Source organism: Gymnoscopelus braueri (genome assembly GCF_963280865.1).
Source record: "Gymnoscopelus braueri genome assembly, chromosome: 23".
Lineage (NCBI taxonomy): Eukaryota > Metazoa > Chordata > Actinopteri > Myctophiformes > Myctophidae > Gymnoscopelus > Gymnoscopelus braueri.
Window position 1 is genome coordinate 29,475,944 of NC_137625.1, and position 20,602 is coordinate 29,496,545.

The window sequence follows — 20,602 nt, forward strand, 5'->3', positions numbered from 1 at the left end:
TATACCACTTACAGTATGTGTGCTGGCAATTCTTCAATAGCCAACAATGTATTTCTGGTTGATTTTAATGTTTCTACAACAGAATAATGACAACCCTGCTCAAAGATCAGCACAACACAAGTTTTATGTTACATCTCAGGGGAACAACCTGTGTGTGTGTGTGTGTGTGTGTGTGTGTGTGTGTGTGTGTGTGTGTGTGTGTGTGTGTGTGTGTGTGTGTGTGTGTGTGTGTGTGTGTGTGTGTGTGTGTGTGTGTGTGTGAGAGAGAGAGAGAGAGAGAGAGAGAGAGAGAGGAACACCCTGAGATGTGCACACAGAGTTGAGGAGCATTCTAGGCTAATATAAAAGAAGATAAAGTAGCCAATGAGAGACCAAGGACAGGCTGATAGGAAGTCAAAGTAAAAGAGGCCTCAAATGGATTTGAACTCTCTCTCTCTCTCTCTCTCTCTCTCTCTCTCTCTGTGCGTGTGTGTGTGCGTGTGTGTGTGTGTGTGTGTGTGTGTGTGTGTGTGTGTGTGTGTGTGTGTGTGTGTGTGTGTGTGTGTGTGTGTGTGTGTGTGTGTCCGCCCTCATAAAGGCCTTGTTGTGTGCTGTTGTCTTGACAGAACAAAGGATCTCATGGTAGACTAGCATCTTCAACTCCAAATCACGTGACTTCTTATCCTGAGCGAGCGCACACACGCACACACACTGTTTCCTGCCTTCTTGCAACCCTTTGGTCATTTACATGTGCACACACATACTCACTTCACCCTCACTTTTCACATCCATCTTTCTGCGGCTCTAACGCGTGCACGCGCACACGCACACACACACACACACACACACACACACACACACACACAGTGTTTCCCTCAGAGTAAAAAGGGGCCAATTGTTAAAACAGTTCACGAAAAGCATTTCCTGAGTGAAGGAACATCTGGAGAGCATGAATGCACGCACGCACACACACACACACACGCGCATGCACGCACGCACATATACACAGGCGTTCACAGATGCACATTCACTTGTACCTCGCATGCATATATTTCCTCAGGTTGCCAATGCAAATATACGTATCTTAGTTGACTTGACTTCACATGAAGTCACACATACTGTATGTACACACACTAAATCCATGACACATTCACACATACAAGCAGTTACTCAGTTACACATGCACACACACACACACACACACACATCTGGAGGATATGAATGTACATACAGTAGACATTCTCTAGGATGTGGGTGGGAGTCACAAAGCACTGCACACTTCACAGAGACGTGAAGAAGGAGCAGCAGTGAACAGATTCCAGCTAACAGATCTGACAGCTGGAACCACACTCACAAACCTGAGGAGTCTCTGGAACTCATACTTTCTATCATATGTGCTACTGCGTCTAAATCGTCTCTACTCCGGCAATATGGGAGCAGCCCGTGGTGTAAAGTAACTAAGTACATTTACTCAAGTAATGTACTTAAGTAGAATCTTTAGGCACTTTTACTTTACTGGAGTATTTCCAATTGTCTATACTTTTACTTCTACTCCACTACATCTCAGAGGCAAATATTGTACTTTTACTCCACTACAATTATTTGAAAACTTTAGTTACTAGTTACTTTGCAGATATAAATTATTACATAAAACATACATGAATCACTTTAGCTCTATTTTAAAAAATTGCAGATCTACAAGCTCACAACATGTCACGACCTATTGTATATACTGTATATATACACACTGCTCAAAATAATTAAGGGAACACTTTGATCCCTTAATTCTTTTGAGCAGTTTTTGTTAGCAGTATGTACACAGTTCATGAAAACTCAAAATAATTAAGGGATCAAAGTGTTCCCTACATTTCTTTGAACAGCATACATTAGTAGGGTTAGGATAGCAGCTTATGTTCAGTAGGTGAATGAAGTTGCACAGTGTTCAGTGTTGAAGTCACATTATACAGACTGGCTACTTGTGTTAATTTCCTATAGTGGTGACGGTCTACGGCTCATTTGATCAAATGTAAATAGCAATCTGTATACATACTGAAAACAAGAAGTATTGTTTGTGTGACTACAAGATTTGTTTACTAGATTTGCATTAACAATATCATTCTACATGCATAGATTTTATCTCGACAGGATTTGTCCCCTTAAAAATGTATGTGTGTGTGCGTGTGTATACACCTCCCCCCAATCACTCTTTTCATTCTTGTTCCAGCCATCAGAGGATGCATGATAGTGTAGTATGACTGTTGTTGTATGCTAAAACAAGACAACATAAGATCGCTTCTGCTGTATTGATTTATTTCCATTGTGTGGTCCTTTGTGTGTAAACTGAGTGCCATGTACAGTATCAGTTGGGGAGGCAGATTTGGCAGAGATAATTACTACAGAAAGATAAAATAAAATCAATTATAAATACATTTCCAATGTAAAAGAGAACAAAAACATTCAGCATACAGCTCTTATGGATGACTTAAAGTCAACCACAGAGCAAACTTACATAGCATACCGTCTTCTCCAGTCAATACAATGAGCAGGGAGAATGGAGTTTAAGCATAGTGCCCATGTTTGTTATAGGCTAAGTCTCAAGCTGTGATTTGTGAACAGCATTTTCACTTCCCTTGTGAATCTCAGCTCTGCTGTATCAGACTTTCTACTCTCCAGAATTCCATGGGAAGTGTACTTTACTCCTAGGTGGCCCTTGGGGGTTGTAGTCATCGTTTTAACAGCTATTTTACCCAAGGACACAAATAACAGCCGCTCCAGACCAGAAACTTAGGCTTGACATGTATCTGTTTGACTGGCATCTGTAACAATTTTAGCCAGCAGTTTCATTACACTTTACCACTCTTAACACAGGAACCTCTTTAGTTTTGCATAATTACACCCAAAGTGTATTGACTCTGTTTTGCATACACAGTACACCTGCTATTTGAAGTGGCAGCGGTTTAACTTGTCCAGCAGATGGCAGCATAGACACGTAGGACAGCAAAGTTGAGATCCAGTGCTGGATTCAAGCAGGGTGAAGTGACCGCCATTCATGCATGTTTAGCGACTGTCCAGCATGTGAAGGCTTTTGTTCTTGTGGTGGCTAGAGGGACCGTTAATGTTCAGGGTTGTTCGAGTGCCGCGCTATGAGCTTGAAGATCTGCTATTTTTGAAAAATCGTGATGAATTTGTAAAGCAAATATTTTGAACTCAAATCATTGCTTCTTGGGGGTCCCTGGAACATCATATTTTGAGATGGGGGACCACGGCCAAATACATATCATTTTGGGGGTCCTTGACATGAAAAAGTTTGAGAGCCACTGATTATAGCAACACAAGTAAAAAAAATAAAAATAGGATTTAGACATTGGTAGAATCCCCAGAAGCAAAGATTTCGTAAAGATTCGCTTAAAAAATATATATTCAAAGATTTGCACACATTTGTCTACATTTCTTCTTATCAAGTTTAACACGCAACACAGTTTTATACAATGTAGTCTCTCTACATTTGGCCTCTCTGCTTTGTCTCTCCCTTAGCTAACGGATCCTTGGCCAGAAAAACATTGACACTTTTGGTGAAAATAGGATTTTTTGAAAATTGATCTACAAGGTCAAAACACATCACAATGTGACACAGTGTGTAGATCAGCTACTTCTGCTATTCGACGTGTTTGAGATGGTTAAAAAGAAAGTATAGAAAGGGGCATGATTTAAAAAAAACACAACTAATTATTTACAAAGGCTACAACAGAATAAGCAAATACTTAGTAAAGCTCTCAAATTCTATAGCAATGGAGGAAAAATAAGGAAGCGATATCCATCTTTAGTAATAATGTATGACTGTAATAAAAAAAGTACTTCTACTGGAATATCGTACATCCCTTAAACAACATGCAGCCACGTGAATGCTTTATGTTCTTGTGGTAGTTGGAGAGAACGCAAAATCAACATGGCTGTGACAGAGCAGCCTCGGACAGACTAATTGTCTAATGTTCAGCAGTACACATTCATTGTATGTTATGCTGAATTGTATGTTTGTAAATTCTCAGTCCGACAGAAGGTGCACATTCTGCTGTGACTGGAATACTAATATGCTTTTGTTTATCAGATGCTGGGGATGATGGGGAAGCTGCCTTGAAACCTAACTGTGTAGTGGGGTCAGGTGTGGTGCCTGAAGAGCTGATTAATATGGGGAGCATCTTGGGTGGATTGCTACTGCACTGGGGTTGTTTTAATTCGATAGCCAGGGGTGAGGTCTGTAGACTAAAGTGAACAGCTCGGTTTAATGTGGGCTGCCATGGGGAGAGGCTGACACCTTACCTCTCTGTTAACCTGCTTTGTCTTTAGTTATGTTTTCACTTACGTTATCCAGGCCTGGAGCAAAATAAACACCTTAATTGCCACCACTGCCTCTGGGATTCTCCATGCAGCACTTACAGTGTCAGACAACAGGCTGCTGATCAGTGGAGGCTGGAGTTCAATTGGAACTATACAGGATGTTCATGTCTTCAATACAGACACCAACATGTGGACTTCATTAGTCTCATCACCTCTTAGTGCACCTCTGCACGTCATTTGACAATGTATCCTGTACTACTTGAAAGTAATACTGCACTTTATACAAAATTCACAATAGTATACAAATATACATTTCCCTCTAAAACGCTGCCATTTTCATGTTAAAATTGTTTTAGTCTTGACCTTAATAGAAAAACTTTTGCACCTTTTGTACCAGTTTTGTACCTCTGTTCTTGTATTTATAATATATTATGCTCCGTTTCCCCTGTGTAATGTAATGTAATCCACTCCACTGTCTGCCTGTTTGAGTTTTTATGTGTGTTTTTGTGGGGACTGCGGATGTAAATTAACATCTTTGCTAAATCCGGAGTATTTACATTACATTCATATGTACTGTTCATTAATATGAAGTGTCCCGTCTAAATAAACAAATAACGTCAAAGTAAAGGACCAACTAAATCTTGTCCCACTGAAAAGGCACAGCACCGACATCAGAATTGAAGTAACGGCACAGGTCCTCTCTGTGCTGCTTGGCAAGCGTCTTTGCATTGTAGGTGCGCGGCTGAGGGGCCTGTTGTAAGACAGGGTCTCGTCTCCAACTTCCTGGGACGACGACGTGATCCTGGGGTCCTTCCTGGTCGACTACTCCCTCCAAGTACAGGTTACCGCCCTCGGTGCACAGGAAGTTGTGCAGAGCGCAGCAGGCCAAGACGACGGCCTCCGATTTGCCCGTGTCCTGGAGATTAACGGTCGTGAGGAGGACCTGAAAGCGGCTGGCCAGGACGCCAAAGGCGTTCTCCGCCACCCTCCGAGCTCGAGACAACCTGTAATTAGGCCATGTCACAATTATTACATAATCGTCTAATCGAAATTATTTGAGATGGTCGCAATTATTTTTGCATGTTGAAAATGTTTCAAATATTAAAAAAGCACAAATGGCAGATCTACAAGCTTACAACGCGTCACGAAGCTTGTAGATCAGCTATTTCTGCTATTTTTACATGTATAAAATTATTAAAATTGTCAATAATTTCTTTGTATATTTCAGTTATTTGTCGTATCTGCCCCATGTGCTTCATATGTTCAATGCCAAACACACATAAAATCGTTAAAGGAGAATTCCGCCCAACCTTTTTCTTACCTTTTATATGATATTATGATATCCTAGGACGAGCTTTAGAGAGACTTCCGGTGGGGCGCATTCAAGACAATCACGTTGCATAGTGTTCTGTCACTATGAACGTCAGGTCAGATCTCACAACAACAACAAAAAATCACACCCTGTGTGAAGTGGGCGGTGTCTTCCTAGCTAACCACAATACTGAATGGAGTCAACCAATATATATGCTTTGATCTGAAAGAGCCACTTAGTGTCAGCATGTGTCTTGCTAGCTAATCACAATACTGAATGGAGTCGATCAATCATGTACAAAAGATAAATACATTTATCTTTTGTAAAACACACTTTATGATGGACAAAACCATAACTTAAAAAAAACAATAATTTGGTTTTCTTTAAGTTATGGTTGCTTATATAGGGCTATGCACATGTGTCATGTGACACTGGCCAATCACATAGGGCTATGCACATGTGTCATGTGACACTGGCCAATCACAGTCCTGAATAGATTGTGATTGGCCAATCACAGCGCAGGATAATTGTACAAACTTTTAGGGCCGGTTTCACTGCCCAAGATATTTGTACATTTTTCCAAATCTCACTTATAGGGGCGGTTTCACCGCCCAAAAAGCTATTCAAATACGCGATTTAGAGCAAGTCCCATAGTCACGGCTTTTTAGCTGCGGCGGACCCGGGATGGAGTTATGAAATCTTTCTACTGTACCACTCGTCCTAGGATATCATAACATCAAAAGGTATGAAAAACGCCGGGCGCAATTCTCCTTTAATCGCAATTATTTGAGTGACAATTAATCGTCAACTTAAAGACCCTGTAAAAAGGAAGAAGGCCTATAAAACATTAAGTAGGCATATAAGCAGTATTATGTATTCACATTTTGTCAGACCACAGAATAACATGTTACAAACCACCCAGCCAAATTAGAATGATTAAAACAAATTGTTAAGTATATCAAAATTGGTTTCAAAGTCATGAAAAATAAATGTAGTTTTATTTTTGCAGGGCTGTGGGGGAGTGTCCACTGAAGGCAGTGAAATAATTATTATAGCCAGAAGATGGCGATGCACTCTAGGGTATAGCATCAGAAGACTGGTATACCTTCGGTGTACCGTGGCATAATTCCTAACTACACCAGTCTTCTGCCATCAGTGATTCTTCTGATGACATCACTGAAACTCACCTCCCAGAAAAAACTGCTCGCAGCAGGAAATGCCCAAATAAGGCATTTGGGCATTTCCTGTTGACAGGGTCTTTAAAAATGTGTAATCGTGACAGCCCCTACCTGTAATTGAAGACGCGCCGCTCGCCAGTAGTCGTGCGGTTGGGATACGGCGTCATGATGTGCTCCTTCAGGGGAAACGCCTCGTCTGCCACGATGCTGTAAGGAGCCAGCTGGTCGGAAGCAGGCAGTGGCGCGGCGGAGACGGGGATGCTGGATATCCTCCTCTGCAGGGCCTCGTGCAGTGTGCATCCGGCAAACGCGCCGTCGTTTGAAATCGACCCGTTGCACCCGACGTCGACGTGCAAGAATTTGTAACCGCTGTCCACCAGAGCCATTATGGAGTATCTATACTTGTTGTTGTATACCGTTGGTCCACTTTTTGGCGGGGGCCGAATGTTGACGTGTTTCTCGTCCAGAGCACCTAGGCAGTTGGGGAAGTTCCACTTGGCCTGGAATTCATCGGCTACTTGCTGCCACTCTTCCATGGTGTCAGGGCACTTGAAAAAAAAATCAAGAATATACAATAGAATTCGTTTTTTATGATTTAACCCATGAAGACCTGCAGATTCAACAAATGTCTTCTAAATCCTAACAGTTTTCTGAAAAACTATATCAGTGGTGCTCAAAACCTTTTCATGTCAAGGACCCCCAAAATTATATGTATTTAGCCGCCGACCCCCATCTCGAAATATTTTGGTCCAGGGACCCCAGAAGCAAAGATTTGAGTTAAAAATGCTTTAAAAATATATATATATTATTTTATACTTTGGCTATTCAAAAATAGCAGATCTTCAAGCTCATAGCGCGGCACAAAGTGACACGCTATGAGCTTGTATATCTGCCATTTTTGAATAGCTAAAGTATAAAATAATGCTTTTTAGCTCATATCTAAATTGACACAGACACTTGCAACATTCAGCACGGCAACTCGCATGCTTTAGCGCGCTTGGTGGTGCCTCTCGTGACTCAAGTTCGTTTGAGACTGCGCCCCTCCATCGCGGTCACTACCTACTAGTCCGCGGTAGTGTCATCAGCTGGGGGTCGATCCCATGGGGTGTGGGTTGGGAGTCTGGTGATTAACGAGGCAAGCCACTGAGGCTGGTGCTGAGATGGGGTATTCAGTCTGTATTAAGCTGGCTCCAGACCAATCCAAATCGGCCCGACTTTGGGCCGATTTGGCTTCGGGAAGCGTCGGCCAGTCGGTTAGGGGTCCGTCGGCCAGTCGGTTAGGGGTCCGTCGGGACCTTTTCGGCCGACCCAGAGCCGACCGAACATGTTCAGCTTTTTAGCCGACTGGCAGAGCAGTGGCAGTGACAACAAAGGGCTGTCGGTGTTGCCAGATTATGTGAGAGAAACAAGCGACCATGTCTATGAAAACCTACATTCACTGTTTCTCGTTGTTGCTCCCAGAGAGAGAGAGAGAGATTGATTGATTTGACCTAGTTTTGCGCAGTTTTGGTGCGCAACACAACCCTCGTTTAAGTGAATTGCTTTCACCTGCTGCTGCTGTGTGGAGCGCAGTGGTGGAAAAAGTACTCAAATGTTTTACTTAAGTAAAAGTATCAATACTGCAATGTAGAAGTACTCCGTTACAAGTAAAAGTCCCGAATTAAAAATGTACTTGAGTGAAAGTACAAAAGTATTGGTATCAAAATGTACTTAAAGTACCAAAAGTAAAAGTACTCAAATGTTTGAAAATAGCAGATCTACAAGCTCACAACGCGTCGCTTCGCGACGCGTTGTGAGCTTGTAGATCGGCTATTTTCAAATAGCCTAGGTATAAAATAGAGCTAAAGTGGTTACTGTATGTTTTATAATGTAATAATTTATATCTGCAAAGTAACTAATAACTAAAGTTTTCAAATAATTGTAGTGGAGTAAAAGTAGAATATTTTCCTCAGAGATGTATGGAGTAGAAGTAAAAGTACTGAAAATTAGAAATACTCCAGTAAAGTAAAAAATCCTCAAAAGTGTACTTAAGTACAGTACTTGAGTAAATGTACTTAGTTACTTTACACCACTGGCGGAGTGTGCGCTACAGGGCATATCTCCAAGCCAGGGTGACCTACCCAGGCTCATGAAATTCATATGCAGGCATAGTAGCCAATTAGAATGAAATCCGCAAAAACGGACTCATATACTGATACAGAACCATATATTGGCTATTATATTATGGCTGTCGGGTGGAAATCTTGTATGTTCCTTTTTTATTATTATTTAAAAACAATTTAAAATCGTGAAAATAGCCAATCTACAAGCTGTAATTATTAATAATTAAGAAATACTATATTTTAAAGAGTGAAAAATCAACTAAAGTCATTATTAGTGCAAGTTCATTCACATTTCATTTGAATGAAAATAACTTGTGGGTAAAATACATTCTGTGAATCTAATGTGATTAATGTGACCCCTACTTCAGTCAGTGAAGTCCAGGGCTGAATGTGACATATTGAGACCTATATAACTAAATATTGGTCATTTGCCAACACATTATTTTGTGAAATAAATGGGTTATATTTCACAGATAGTTATACTATTCTTATAATATATTAAAATACAATGATCCTTAACCTTCAAGTTAAATGCATTATTTCCGTGGACTTAAAAATCATTTTTGGACTTAAAAATCATTATTATTTTTTTGGATGGCCTTCCTGCCCTGGCAGGAAGACCGGGCAGGGCCTTTGTGCCCTCCAAAAAATTACAACACCAAAGGCCAAGTGGCCTTGCCCCTAAAATGACGAAATTCCAGGCTTGAATGCAATAGATGTACTCTGAGTCTGTTGCAAGTAAAAGTCCGGAATTCAACATTTACTTGAGTAAAAGTACTAAAGTATTGGTATAAAAATGTACTTAAAGTACCAAAAGTAAAAGTACAAAAATGTTTGAAAATAGCAGATCTACAAGCTCAGAACGCGTGCATCGCAACACGTTGTGAGCTTGTAGATCTGCTATTTTCAAATAGCTTATAGGTACAAAATAGGGCTAAAGTGGTTAATGTATGTTTCATAATGATTTATATCTGCAAAGTAACTAGTAACTAAACATTTCAAATAATTGTTGTGGAGTACAAGTATAGACAATTGGAAATACTCCAGTAAAGTAAAAGTACCTCAAAATTGTACTTAAGTACAGTACTTGAGTAAATGTACTAGTTACTTTACACCACTGCACGTCAGTGAAGAAAAAACGCTGGGAACATCCCTAAGTGGCTTTGCAGGGAAACAAGCCCAAAGTCGCTTATAATAAGCAGACCTGGCAACGCTGGCACGCTAAAAGTCAAATTAGCACATGAATGGCCAGTCGGCTGACAGACTTAAATGGTAACTTTTGCCAACCGAATACCAGTCTGTTGCAGTCTGGAGTAGTCTGCAATAGTCTGGACGAGTCTGTTTGGTGCGGAGTTGCCTTTAGAATTTGACAACGTCCACCGTTCCCAACTCTTCTAATGTAAAGCGAAAGAAGCCCTGTGTGTGTCCCAGATGGCCTGGGGGTGTGCGGTGCCGAGTGGGACCAATGGGTCGGACCAATGGTTTCTGAGAACCAAAATAACACAAATACTCTGTATCTGTCTGTCTAACGTCTCAGTCAGAGTTTCGTTTTCCCCAAGTAGACAGAGTAGTAACTTATAACAATAGTTATGCGTAGCCTAGGTTGTGTTTAGATTTATGAATTCTACTTTGTATTTGTTCCTGTGTGTGTGTGTGTGTGTGTGTGTTTGTAGGAAGCTATCAACAGAGGCTCAAATCAGAAGCAAAACAAATGGCATTGCCCACATACCTTTAGGTATTTCTCTTTTAAAACCTCGTAGATTGTGCCACACGTTTCAGGGACAAATTTTCCAACTGTTGATAATCCCATTCGGAACTTGTAGGACAGACACCGGAAGCTCTCCCCTGTAAGCATACAAGCACACACAATTCTGCTGTTAGAATTCACCATCGCAGGTACAAATCATCACCATACATTGTTTGGGATGTAAGCCAGCAGTTTTGATTAGGAAGCCAGATAAATGCCACTTTAACAAGGATATTACCATAGGTAATCAAATATTTATTTTATTTAAGAATAACATGCATAGAATGGTGTAAAATAACTAAGTACAATTTTTTTATTCTTCAGTATTACCAATTTTCAATACTTACTTGTACTCCACTACATATCAAGAGGCAAATATTGTACATTTTGCTGAACTACAATTATTTGAAAACCTTAAGTTACTAGTTACTTTTGACATTTTTTTATCTTTTCTTTACCAGTCTTAGCTACCAGCCCCCCAGATTGCCCTTGAATGTCAGCTCCAAAGCCCGTACTTCTCCAAATATATACAAAATATAAGGTGCTTACCCGCTTGCTCCAAATGTTAACTAGGTGTCCGGCGTGTTTGTGCAATGTATTAGTCCATATTCTTCAATAAATAAGTGTTTTAATCCCGTCTGTGGCCGATTCCGTCGGAAGTTCCCAATGGGCGGTAGTGACGGAGCGCATCCGGTGAAAGCCGGAATTACACTCAATGTAAACAGCAAGTAAACGAGGGGGGGGGAATGGCGTTCGTTTGTAGATGTTTGGAGAAGAATGTCATCAAAATCGATCAAACACATCTACCAGAGTCTTTATCTAGGGCTAGACAGAAGGTAGCCTATGTAGGAAAAAATATCTAATTTGCTCACCTGTCGCCAAGAAGCGCAGGGTAACCATGAGACGTTCCTCCACAGAGATACAGTCTCGGTAGTTGGTGTTCTGCCTGCGGATGACAGGAGAGACCAGCTCGGCCAGCTGTTGGAACTGCGCGGGAAAGAGCTTGGCGAAGTTATTGAAACTCGCGGGCTCATTAGCGAGCTCCTGGCACAGGTGAGGGTCAGAGAAAGGTCCTGCCTGAGCCTGTCGCTCCAGGAGGCGTTTCTTCACCCATCTAGTACGTTTCTTGGTCAGTTGAACTTGTTTCCCTCTATTCTTCTGCTTCTGCTTAATCTGTCTCACGGCCAACAGGCCCAGAAAGGCCAGGGTAAGAGCCCGTCGCACTTTTACACTGGCCAGTACCATTATTCACAAGAGACCAGAGAGTACTAGCGTAAAGAATCATGTAGAAATGCTCCCCCGCTCCGTGACGGTTTGTTTGTTTACGTCAGTGGCCATTTTTTTCCTCCACAACGCTGGTGGGTTGAGCTTCCGGATTTCTCCTGTGTTGCCAGATTTTGCGAGAGAAATAAGCAACCAGGTCTAGGAAAACAAGTCCAAAAAAGCAACAATTGGCCACATGAGCACTTTAAAACAACTGTATATGTTTGTTTGATTGATTGAATACTTTATTAGCAGGTTGCAAAAAAAAGGCACAGGAAAGTACAGTTCAATACAAGGTCTGCTAAGAGGATTTTAAACCCTTGTTTCCATTGGGGTCCTTTGTACTCAATTCATCGAAACATTAATGACAGACAGTCATGGCCCATGGGTCAGGGTACTAAAGTTTAATTTGTTTCAAATAGCCGAGCTACAAGCTCACAACGCGTCACACTGTGAGCTTGTAGATCTGCTATTTTCACTCTTGCAATAAAATGTGGAATATTTGGAGGAAAAAAATTAAACATTCTAACACAAATGCTCCCTGGCATAAAACGTTTTCATGAACATATTTGAGAACCACTGGTTTAAAAAATAATAAAAAATTGGGAAGCAAGCCTAAATAAGAAACTACACATTAGGAACAAGCCCAACCAACTATACATTTTTACAAGCAACTTTACAGAAAAAGAATCCCAAAGTCGCTTATAATAAGCGAACATGGCAACACCAACGCTGGTTGAGCTTCCGGTTTTCTCCAGATTTCTGATGAGACTCCTGCAGACTACTGCCACCTCCTGGCACGGAGAGTTATTCACGTTTATCTCTTAACAGTTTCATGCGATATCCTGGATTCTCTGTGGTGCAGTGGTCAAGGTCAAGGACCACCAATTTGATATGCACTAGGCCACAGACACCCATTTCATACCATTTTCTATCTCTGGGACCCCAAATCTACACCATAAAATCCTAACTCTGAGAGTGTACAAACTGGTTCCATTTGTACACTCTCTGAGTTACAGAACTAGTCCTCAGGACCCCTGGGGGTCGGCAAAATCTGTATTGCTGAATTTGCCTGGCAGGAAATGCATTCCCCAATCCTCGCCCAGTGGTGTAAAGTAACTAAGTACATTTACTCAAGTACTGTACTTAAGTACAATTTTGAGGTACTTTTACTTTACTGGAGTATTTCCAATTTACAGTACTTTTACTTCTACTCCACTACATCTCAGAGGCACATATTGTACTTTTACTCTACTACAATTATTTGAAAACTTTAGTTACTAGTTACTAATTGATTATTATTATTACAAAACATACATTAACCACTTCAGCCCTATATATATTTCGGCCATTTGAAAATAGACCGCCGAAGTCTGACGTCATTTACACATCCTTTGTTTGTCTACCTGGTTCGCAGTTTTCCACCCCCGTTCTGAATCCCATAGACGTATTTAATATCGCGTCAAATAAGAACTGTGTTCCAAAAATAAACAAATGACCACGGCGGGTTGACTCTTATGGATATGAAGCATCAACTGACGGTGAGAAAACGCTAATGTTACTTCCGCCGAATTAGTTACATTTTCGCCAGAAACAGACTGTATCAAATATAAGTGACTGACTATCATAAACAATACAGAACCTCCTCCCTGACAATAACGCCGACACGCTGTGTTTATTTTTGGACCACAATTCTTATATGAGACGATTCTAAGATGACCCAATGTTATTCTCCATAGAGAAATTACTTCCGCAAACCTGGGGATGAACGAGTGACGTCAGGACTTCGGTGCTCTATAGCCGATCTACAATCTTGTAGATCGGCTATTTTCAATTGATTTTAGACATTTTAGACAATGAAATCTTGACATTTGGGACATTCTGCATAATGAGCACTTTATGCTTTTGGTACTTAAAGTACATTTTGATACCAATACTTTTGTACTTTTACTCAAGTAAAATTTTAATTATGGACTCTTACTTGTAACAGAGTACTTCTACATTGCAGTATTGATACTTTTACTTAAGTAAAAAAATTGAGTACGTTTCCCACCACTGCCCCCGTCACCCTTTAATTTAGATTTGTTTTGCTGTCATTGTGTCTTTGGGTCTGTTTAACTCATACATGTAACATTCACCTGGTCTGAGTAGGGGGGGGGGGGACATTTCCTGGCAGGCAAATCATTTGTTTTTTCTGAATGACCTTTACAGACCTCCAGTTGAAAACCTTGTTCTAACACATGATTGAGTTTTTCCCACTACAAGGTACAGTATGTAATGTTCTAGGGCATCTGACCTCAGGTTATCTAACAGAATGCAAGTTGTGACAGTTATCCAGAGAGGGAAGAACAGTTGTGTGGCTTTTTAATAAACCCCTTTAGGGCAATACACGTTAAGTAATATTCTCTCCTCGCCCCTTCTTGTCCTACATTGACGTTTTAATTAACATTTACCTTACTCTGCTGTTGAGTGACTTAATGCAATGTCTCTTTAGGTCATGACATGTTGGCTTTTAGCTATTACAGAGATCAAACTGTTGACCTCACAATTATGGCCTGGTCTCTTCAGCCACCGGGCCAAATCATCCCTATCTCCCAGTATAACACATTACCCTCCTCTCTCTGGTCCTATGTGAAAGAATGTTTATTTGTAACATACATATTTAAACATTTATTGTTGCATACATACATACATACATTCATTGCAACATAAACTTAACAACAACACCAAGGAACTGATCGTGGACTCTGGGATGCAAAGGAGAGAGCACAGCCCTCTCTTCCCCGATTGGCATTGCAGTAGAAATGGCCAGCGAGTTCAAGTTCTTATTAGGCGTGCACATGAAGGAGGAGCTCAAGTGGGACACACGCAACGCGCATGTTTTTAAAAAGGCTCAACGGAGATTATACTGGTCTCGTCGCCTGAAGAAGTTCGGATCGAGCCCCCGCATCGCCAGGCTGTACTACAACAGCTCCATTGAAAGTTGTCTGGCATATGCACAGTTTGACTTTGTTTGTATTTTTATTTCATTGTACCTGTTTATTTTGTGTGTATGTATGTTTCTGTTTGTTTTTGGAATAGGAAAATATGGTCATAATTGTTTGGATTATAACTGTATGTCTTTTATCCTGTGCTTCACAATAAGGATATTTGAAACGACAGTGTTCTGTCAGGTTGTGTCACAGCCTGGTATGGGAAACGCGCCACTCAAGCTCACTCCAGGAGCTGCATGAGAAACGGTGCGTAGTCAAAGCTCACCATATCATCAAGGACAGTCACCACCCCAGCCACAACCCATGTTCATCCCACTTCTCCGTGGCAATATCATAGGCGAGACCACCATATTTCTGAACAGCTTCCAACCGGCTGCCGTCAGACTGTAGAACAAGGCCTGAACACCGCTGTGACCGCTGTCACCAAGCTGGCCTGCCACACTGGAACACTTTACTTTGTTGGCTTACCTCCTTCATGTGGATTAATTGTTACCCCATGAGAACTACTTGTCCTTTGTGGATCTAGCCCCTTTTTTTCTACTCTGTACATATAGTGTTTTATATTTGTGAATCGTGATGATATTGCATTTTTGTTTTATATTTTATATGTTGATTGAATACATAGGACACCAAAGGAAACAAGACCGGAGGGACTTTTTTGGTGTTATCCTTTTAGACCAAGTGTTTGACTGTACTGTTTAGAATTTTTGTCTAATAAAATTTTCAATTAATTAATTAACATGTGGTTTGCCTTACCTTCTGTGGACCTGCCGTTGTGCTGCTACTTTTTGCACCCATGTCTAACCTCATGTACATACCTGCTGCTTATTAGGCTATGTGTGTGTGTGTGTGTGTGTGTGTGTGTGTGTGTGTGTGTGTGTGTGTGTATATATATGATTGATTATTATGCCCACATATGCACATACACCAAGAGGAGATTGTGTCTTCACAGCACAGGAATGTGTTGCAGAGTGGAAGGTCTCAGGAAGTTTTCAAGGTCTGGCCTCCGTTATCTCTGTAACACTGTCTGTTTCCCCCCTCAGTGGTGGACAAAGTACTCAACCCCAGCCCTTTAGTCAAAATATAGGTACTCCTGGTCAAATGTTAACTACAAGTGAAAGTTGCTCTGTCAAATTGGTACTCGAGTTAAAGTACCGGAGTACTTGCATTTAAAAATATTTAAGTATTTAAACATACATGCAGTAAAAAACGCATATTCAAATACAAGTATTCAAAAGTAGAAATTACAAAGTACATCTTCTTCATTTCGACATTTGCGTTAATGTGTTGTAGAACTACTAGAAATTTAGTGGAGTGAAAGTCACAAGTATCCAAAAATACAAATACTCAAGTAAAGTACAGATACCCAAACAATACTCAAGTAAATGTAATACTGTCCATCATTAATGGTCACAAATAGAAAATATAATACACAGATTCTCATTATAGAATATATTTATTTTCTAAGCAAGGACGACCTCCCTTTGTTTATCCATGCCTGTACTAAGGACCACACCAAAATGCCAATGTGCTGAAGCGCAGCGGTGGTTCTTGACCTTGGTTTTGAAGACACATACATACTCCCCCTTGGGTTTTCTGTTCTACTGGGTAGATGATAGCATTCACCTGGTGCCAAGTAACACGATGTATGGGCCCCAAGGAAAGCAACATTTCACCACTTGAAACATTTCCAGTACTCAGATGTTTTGCTTGAGTAAAAGTAGCAATAAAACAATGTAGAAATACTTGAATAAAAGGTCTGTATTCAAAGCTTTACTTGAGTAAAAGTACAAAAATATAGTTGTAACAGAGTACTTCTACATTGCAGTATTGATACTTTTACTTAAGTAAAACATTTGAGTACTTTTTCCACCACTGCATTTGATACTCAACGAGACTCAACAAAGCAATGTTTCGGTCACTGCAACCTTCTTCAGGCTTGAAGAAGGTTGCAGTGACCTAAACGTTGAAGAAAGGCTTGAAGAAGGTCAACAACCGAAACATGTTGCTTCTTTAAGACATTGTGCTCCTGTACCGTGCAGGTTGGCAGTGTGTGGGCGTATTCTTTTTTATTGTTGATGTGCATTTGTTTGCCTACGCACATGCTTTTAAGTTTTACTCTATGTGCGGGAAGGTTTTTTTAAACAGGATTTACAGGAAGGAAATGGAACTTGTCTTTCTGCATTTTTTCCCACATATTTTTTACACACACACACACACACACACACACACACACACACACACACACACACACACACACACACACACACACACACACACGTTAAAGGAGAGCATACAAGGACACAAATATTAAAGGTACAGTTAAGGTTACATTCACAAAATCATGGTACAGTGTGTCTTCATGACAAACACACACACACACACACACACACACACACACACACACACACACACACACACACACACACACACACACACACACACACACACACACACACACAGTCTGCTGCATGTTTGGTTCAGAGACGTGCTAGCTACTTAACCACTCAAACCCTTTATAATTTGTTGTACGTCAAATAGCAAAAATACCATATTTACAAGCTTGTGAGTGTGTAGATATACTATTTTCACCAAATATTTGGCTATTTTTGTCGAATCTTTGCCTATCATGACATGCCCACTTGCCCCTAAGGGTTTGTTTATATAGTTTAGAGAGGAGCATCTGATTGTTGCATAAGCGCACATTGGCAGTTCTGGGAATACACTGTACACATCTACTGTACCCTGACTCAGTACTGTGATCTGATATGGTTATTGACACCTCCATGTCTACAACGGTGGCTGGAGAACATAACACACACGTTTTGTTTTTGATAGCAGATCTTCAAGCTCAAAGTATAATAATACTAATGATAGCCTATATGAGACTAATATTAATATTACCAAAACAATCTCTACGCTCAGCCACACCTCATGTCCTCTGATGGAAGATCGATGCTAAACCTCTGAATATAATTATGTTTGTTTTATGATTGAATTATTCTATTTGTATGGCTGGAAGTGCTGCCTATCTGAAGGTCTTTTGGGCAAATATACTGTATATACAGTACAGTATAGTAGTTTATGCCTAGAGAAGTCCAAGTGTCAGGTCATACGCCTCTCTGTTTCAATATTTGTATTAAACAAAAAGGTAGAAGACACACCACCAGCATGACAACAACACATAAGGCACAACACAACCTCACATGTAATCTGCATAGCCATTATCTGTGTGTGTTGTCTTTTGCAGCCAATGCCTTGGAACCAACCACAAACGTGTTAAGTCCACAGACTACATAACAACCAAAGCCCATGTGTCCTTAAAATGAGAGGTTACATAAAAGCATTCCACCACCACATTCTCGCCTTCAGTAACCTCCAATGAATGGGGAATTACCCACCCCAAGTCAAAACGTGAGTCACTGTGCACTGTTACTGACATTTCGGCTAAGGGCCTATGGCAGCTAAACAACAAACCGGTTTATGTAAGTAAGTTATCTGTGCTCGTGTGGCCACCAGTGACTGTGAGTTGGTCATGCCTCTATTACGAGCGTCCATCTGTTTTCACAGTAGTGTGTCGCAGCACTGCAGTTGGTCCGTCATGCTTTCTATATCATGTTCTATATCATCAGGCGTTTAACATCCCACACATGTACACTTATGCAATTACCAAATGCTTTAGGAACCCTGCAGATACCATTCATAACAAGTCACGTCAAGCCAATTGTATTTATAAAGCACATTTCATACTAAGTAAAGTAAATGTGCTTCACATACAATGTATAAATTATATAAAAAGTACAGTCAAACAGACACACGCACACGCACGCGCACACACACACACACACACACACACACACACACACACACACACACACACACACACACACACACACACACACACACACACACACACACACACACACACACACACACAGACAGAGAGAATACAACTACCCAAATGACTGAGAGGAAAGTAATGCATTAAGCCTGCTTTTAACAGATGACACAGTTAGGGAAGGTCAGGCAGTTTGTTTCAGAGAGTACTCCATCTCCCCAGATTTATATTTTATTCTAGCCAGTGTCTCTTGATCTGAGTGGTCTGATTGTTTCTTTTTTTGGGGTGAGCAGGTCATCTGTGTATTCAGGAGCTAAGCCATTAAGAGCTTTATAAACAATAGCAGCCTCCTACTTTGAAGTAAATCCTGTATTGAATTGAGAGCCAATTAAGTGATTTAAGTATGGGAGCAATGTGTTCCGCTTATCTCGTCCCAGTCAGTACTCTCTGGCTGCAGCATTTGTTTATGAGCGGAGTCTTCTACAACCTTTTTAGGAAGTCCAGCGAAGAGGGCATTACAGTGATCTAAAAAGTTTTCCTTGAGTTTTATATTAAAAGAAAAGTCATCAAGCACACCACTACCTCTTTCAGATTTTTTTTAAGTATAAGGAATTTGATGAGAATATACCTAAATGTGTGAACTTTTCCAACGTTTTGTCTTGTGTCATTACTGGTAATTACTGCAAAGTGGAGAAAAGTTACCACTTGAACCTATGTGGTTGACTGGAGGCCCTCATATCTTCTCTGAAAATAGCAGGTCTACAAGTTCACAATGCCTCGTGTTGCGAAGCATCGTGAGCTTGTAGATCTGCTATTTTCTTTGACGGTTTCTGTGAAGTGATTAATTGATTTTTAATTAGTTAAGTACTTTGAATTAATGTGAGAGTCATCTCATGCAGCTTCATATTCTCTGTCCATGATTAACACAGGCTGTGTTAATCATGGACAGAGAATGAAGCTGTATGAAAATCTTGCAAGCAGCAGATGCAAGCTGCTGTGTTACACAGGATTTTTACTTGAGCATAGATAGACTGTTGTTGTAGAGTAGGCTATGGCTATTTCTACATTGTGGTATACTGTAAGTATAGGCTATTTGATGCCAATACTTTTGTCCTTTTTTTTAAAACTCAAGAGTTTTATTTCTACTTAAAAAGTTAACCCAATGACACAAAGCTCATTTATTTCAAGTATATAAGTCTCAGGTGTGTCGTCATGAGTCTACGTAAAAAAAAAAAGAGAGAAGAAAAAAAAAAAAACAGTAGAGCGCTTGTATTCCGTTCCAGGGTACACCGGTCGAGAGGGTGCAGTGCTTAAAGCCTCTAGCACTTGCAATTCAATTCAAATGAGATTTTTTTTTGGCAAGAGAAAACATACGTTTACATTGCAAAAGAAAGTGTCAAAATATATATTTAAAAAAAAACAGTTTAAGAAAATAGGGAAAGACAGTTGGAGGGGATACAGCATTGTGTAAACTGTAAACACAGCTATGTCACATTGCGTCGTTATATACATGTTATATATACATGGTATGAAGCTTTTTGAAACAAATTGCAGCAATATTTTGCAGTCACTTTGGGACAATTAGCAGCATTTTTTCTCAAAACTATTTAATAATTACTTGCAGGCCCGCCCGCCCGGGCCCACCGCGGAGACACAACGAGCGCTTCCCCCGTGAGTCATCGGCAAATTGACCAGCATGCAACGGTCGGTGGCCAGCGTTGCCATGTCTGCTTATTACAAGCGACTTTGGGCTTGTTTTTCTGTAAAGTTGCTTGTTGCGGGTTGCGGTTTTTTGGGGGCTTGTTTCTAAAGTGTTGGGCTAGCTGTGTAATGTTGTTTAAACCAGTGTTTCTCA

The 20,602-nt window shown here is 40.6% G+C and overlaps 1 protein-coding gene across 1 annotated transcript; it reads right to left on the reverse strand.

Annotated features, from left to right (window-relative positions):
• Positions 1 to 3,685: 3,685 nt before the first annotated feature.
• On the reverse strand, positions 3,686 to 11,983 carry LOC308079742 (uncharacterized protein). The gene is made up of 4 exons (XM_080421331.1): positions 11,526 to 11,983; positions 10,636 to 10,751; positions 6,916 to 7,352; positions 3,686 to 5,318 (listed from the first exon to the last, which is right to left on the reverse strand). The coding sequence occupies exons 1-4, from the start codon at positions 11,896 to 11,898 to the stop codon at positions 4,949 to 4,951; spliced, it is 1,296 nt and encodes a 431-aa protein (XP_080277457.1). The 5' UTR covers positions 11,899 to 11,983; the 3' UTR covers positions 3,686 to 4,948.
• Between the last annotated feature and the right edge of the window lie 8,619 nt (positions 11,984 to 20,602).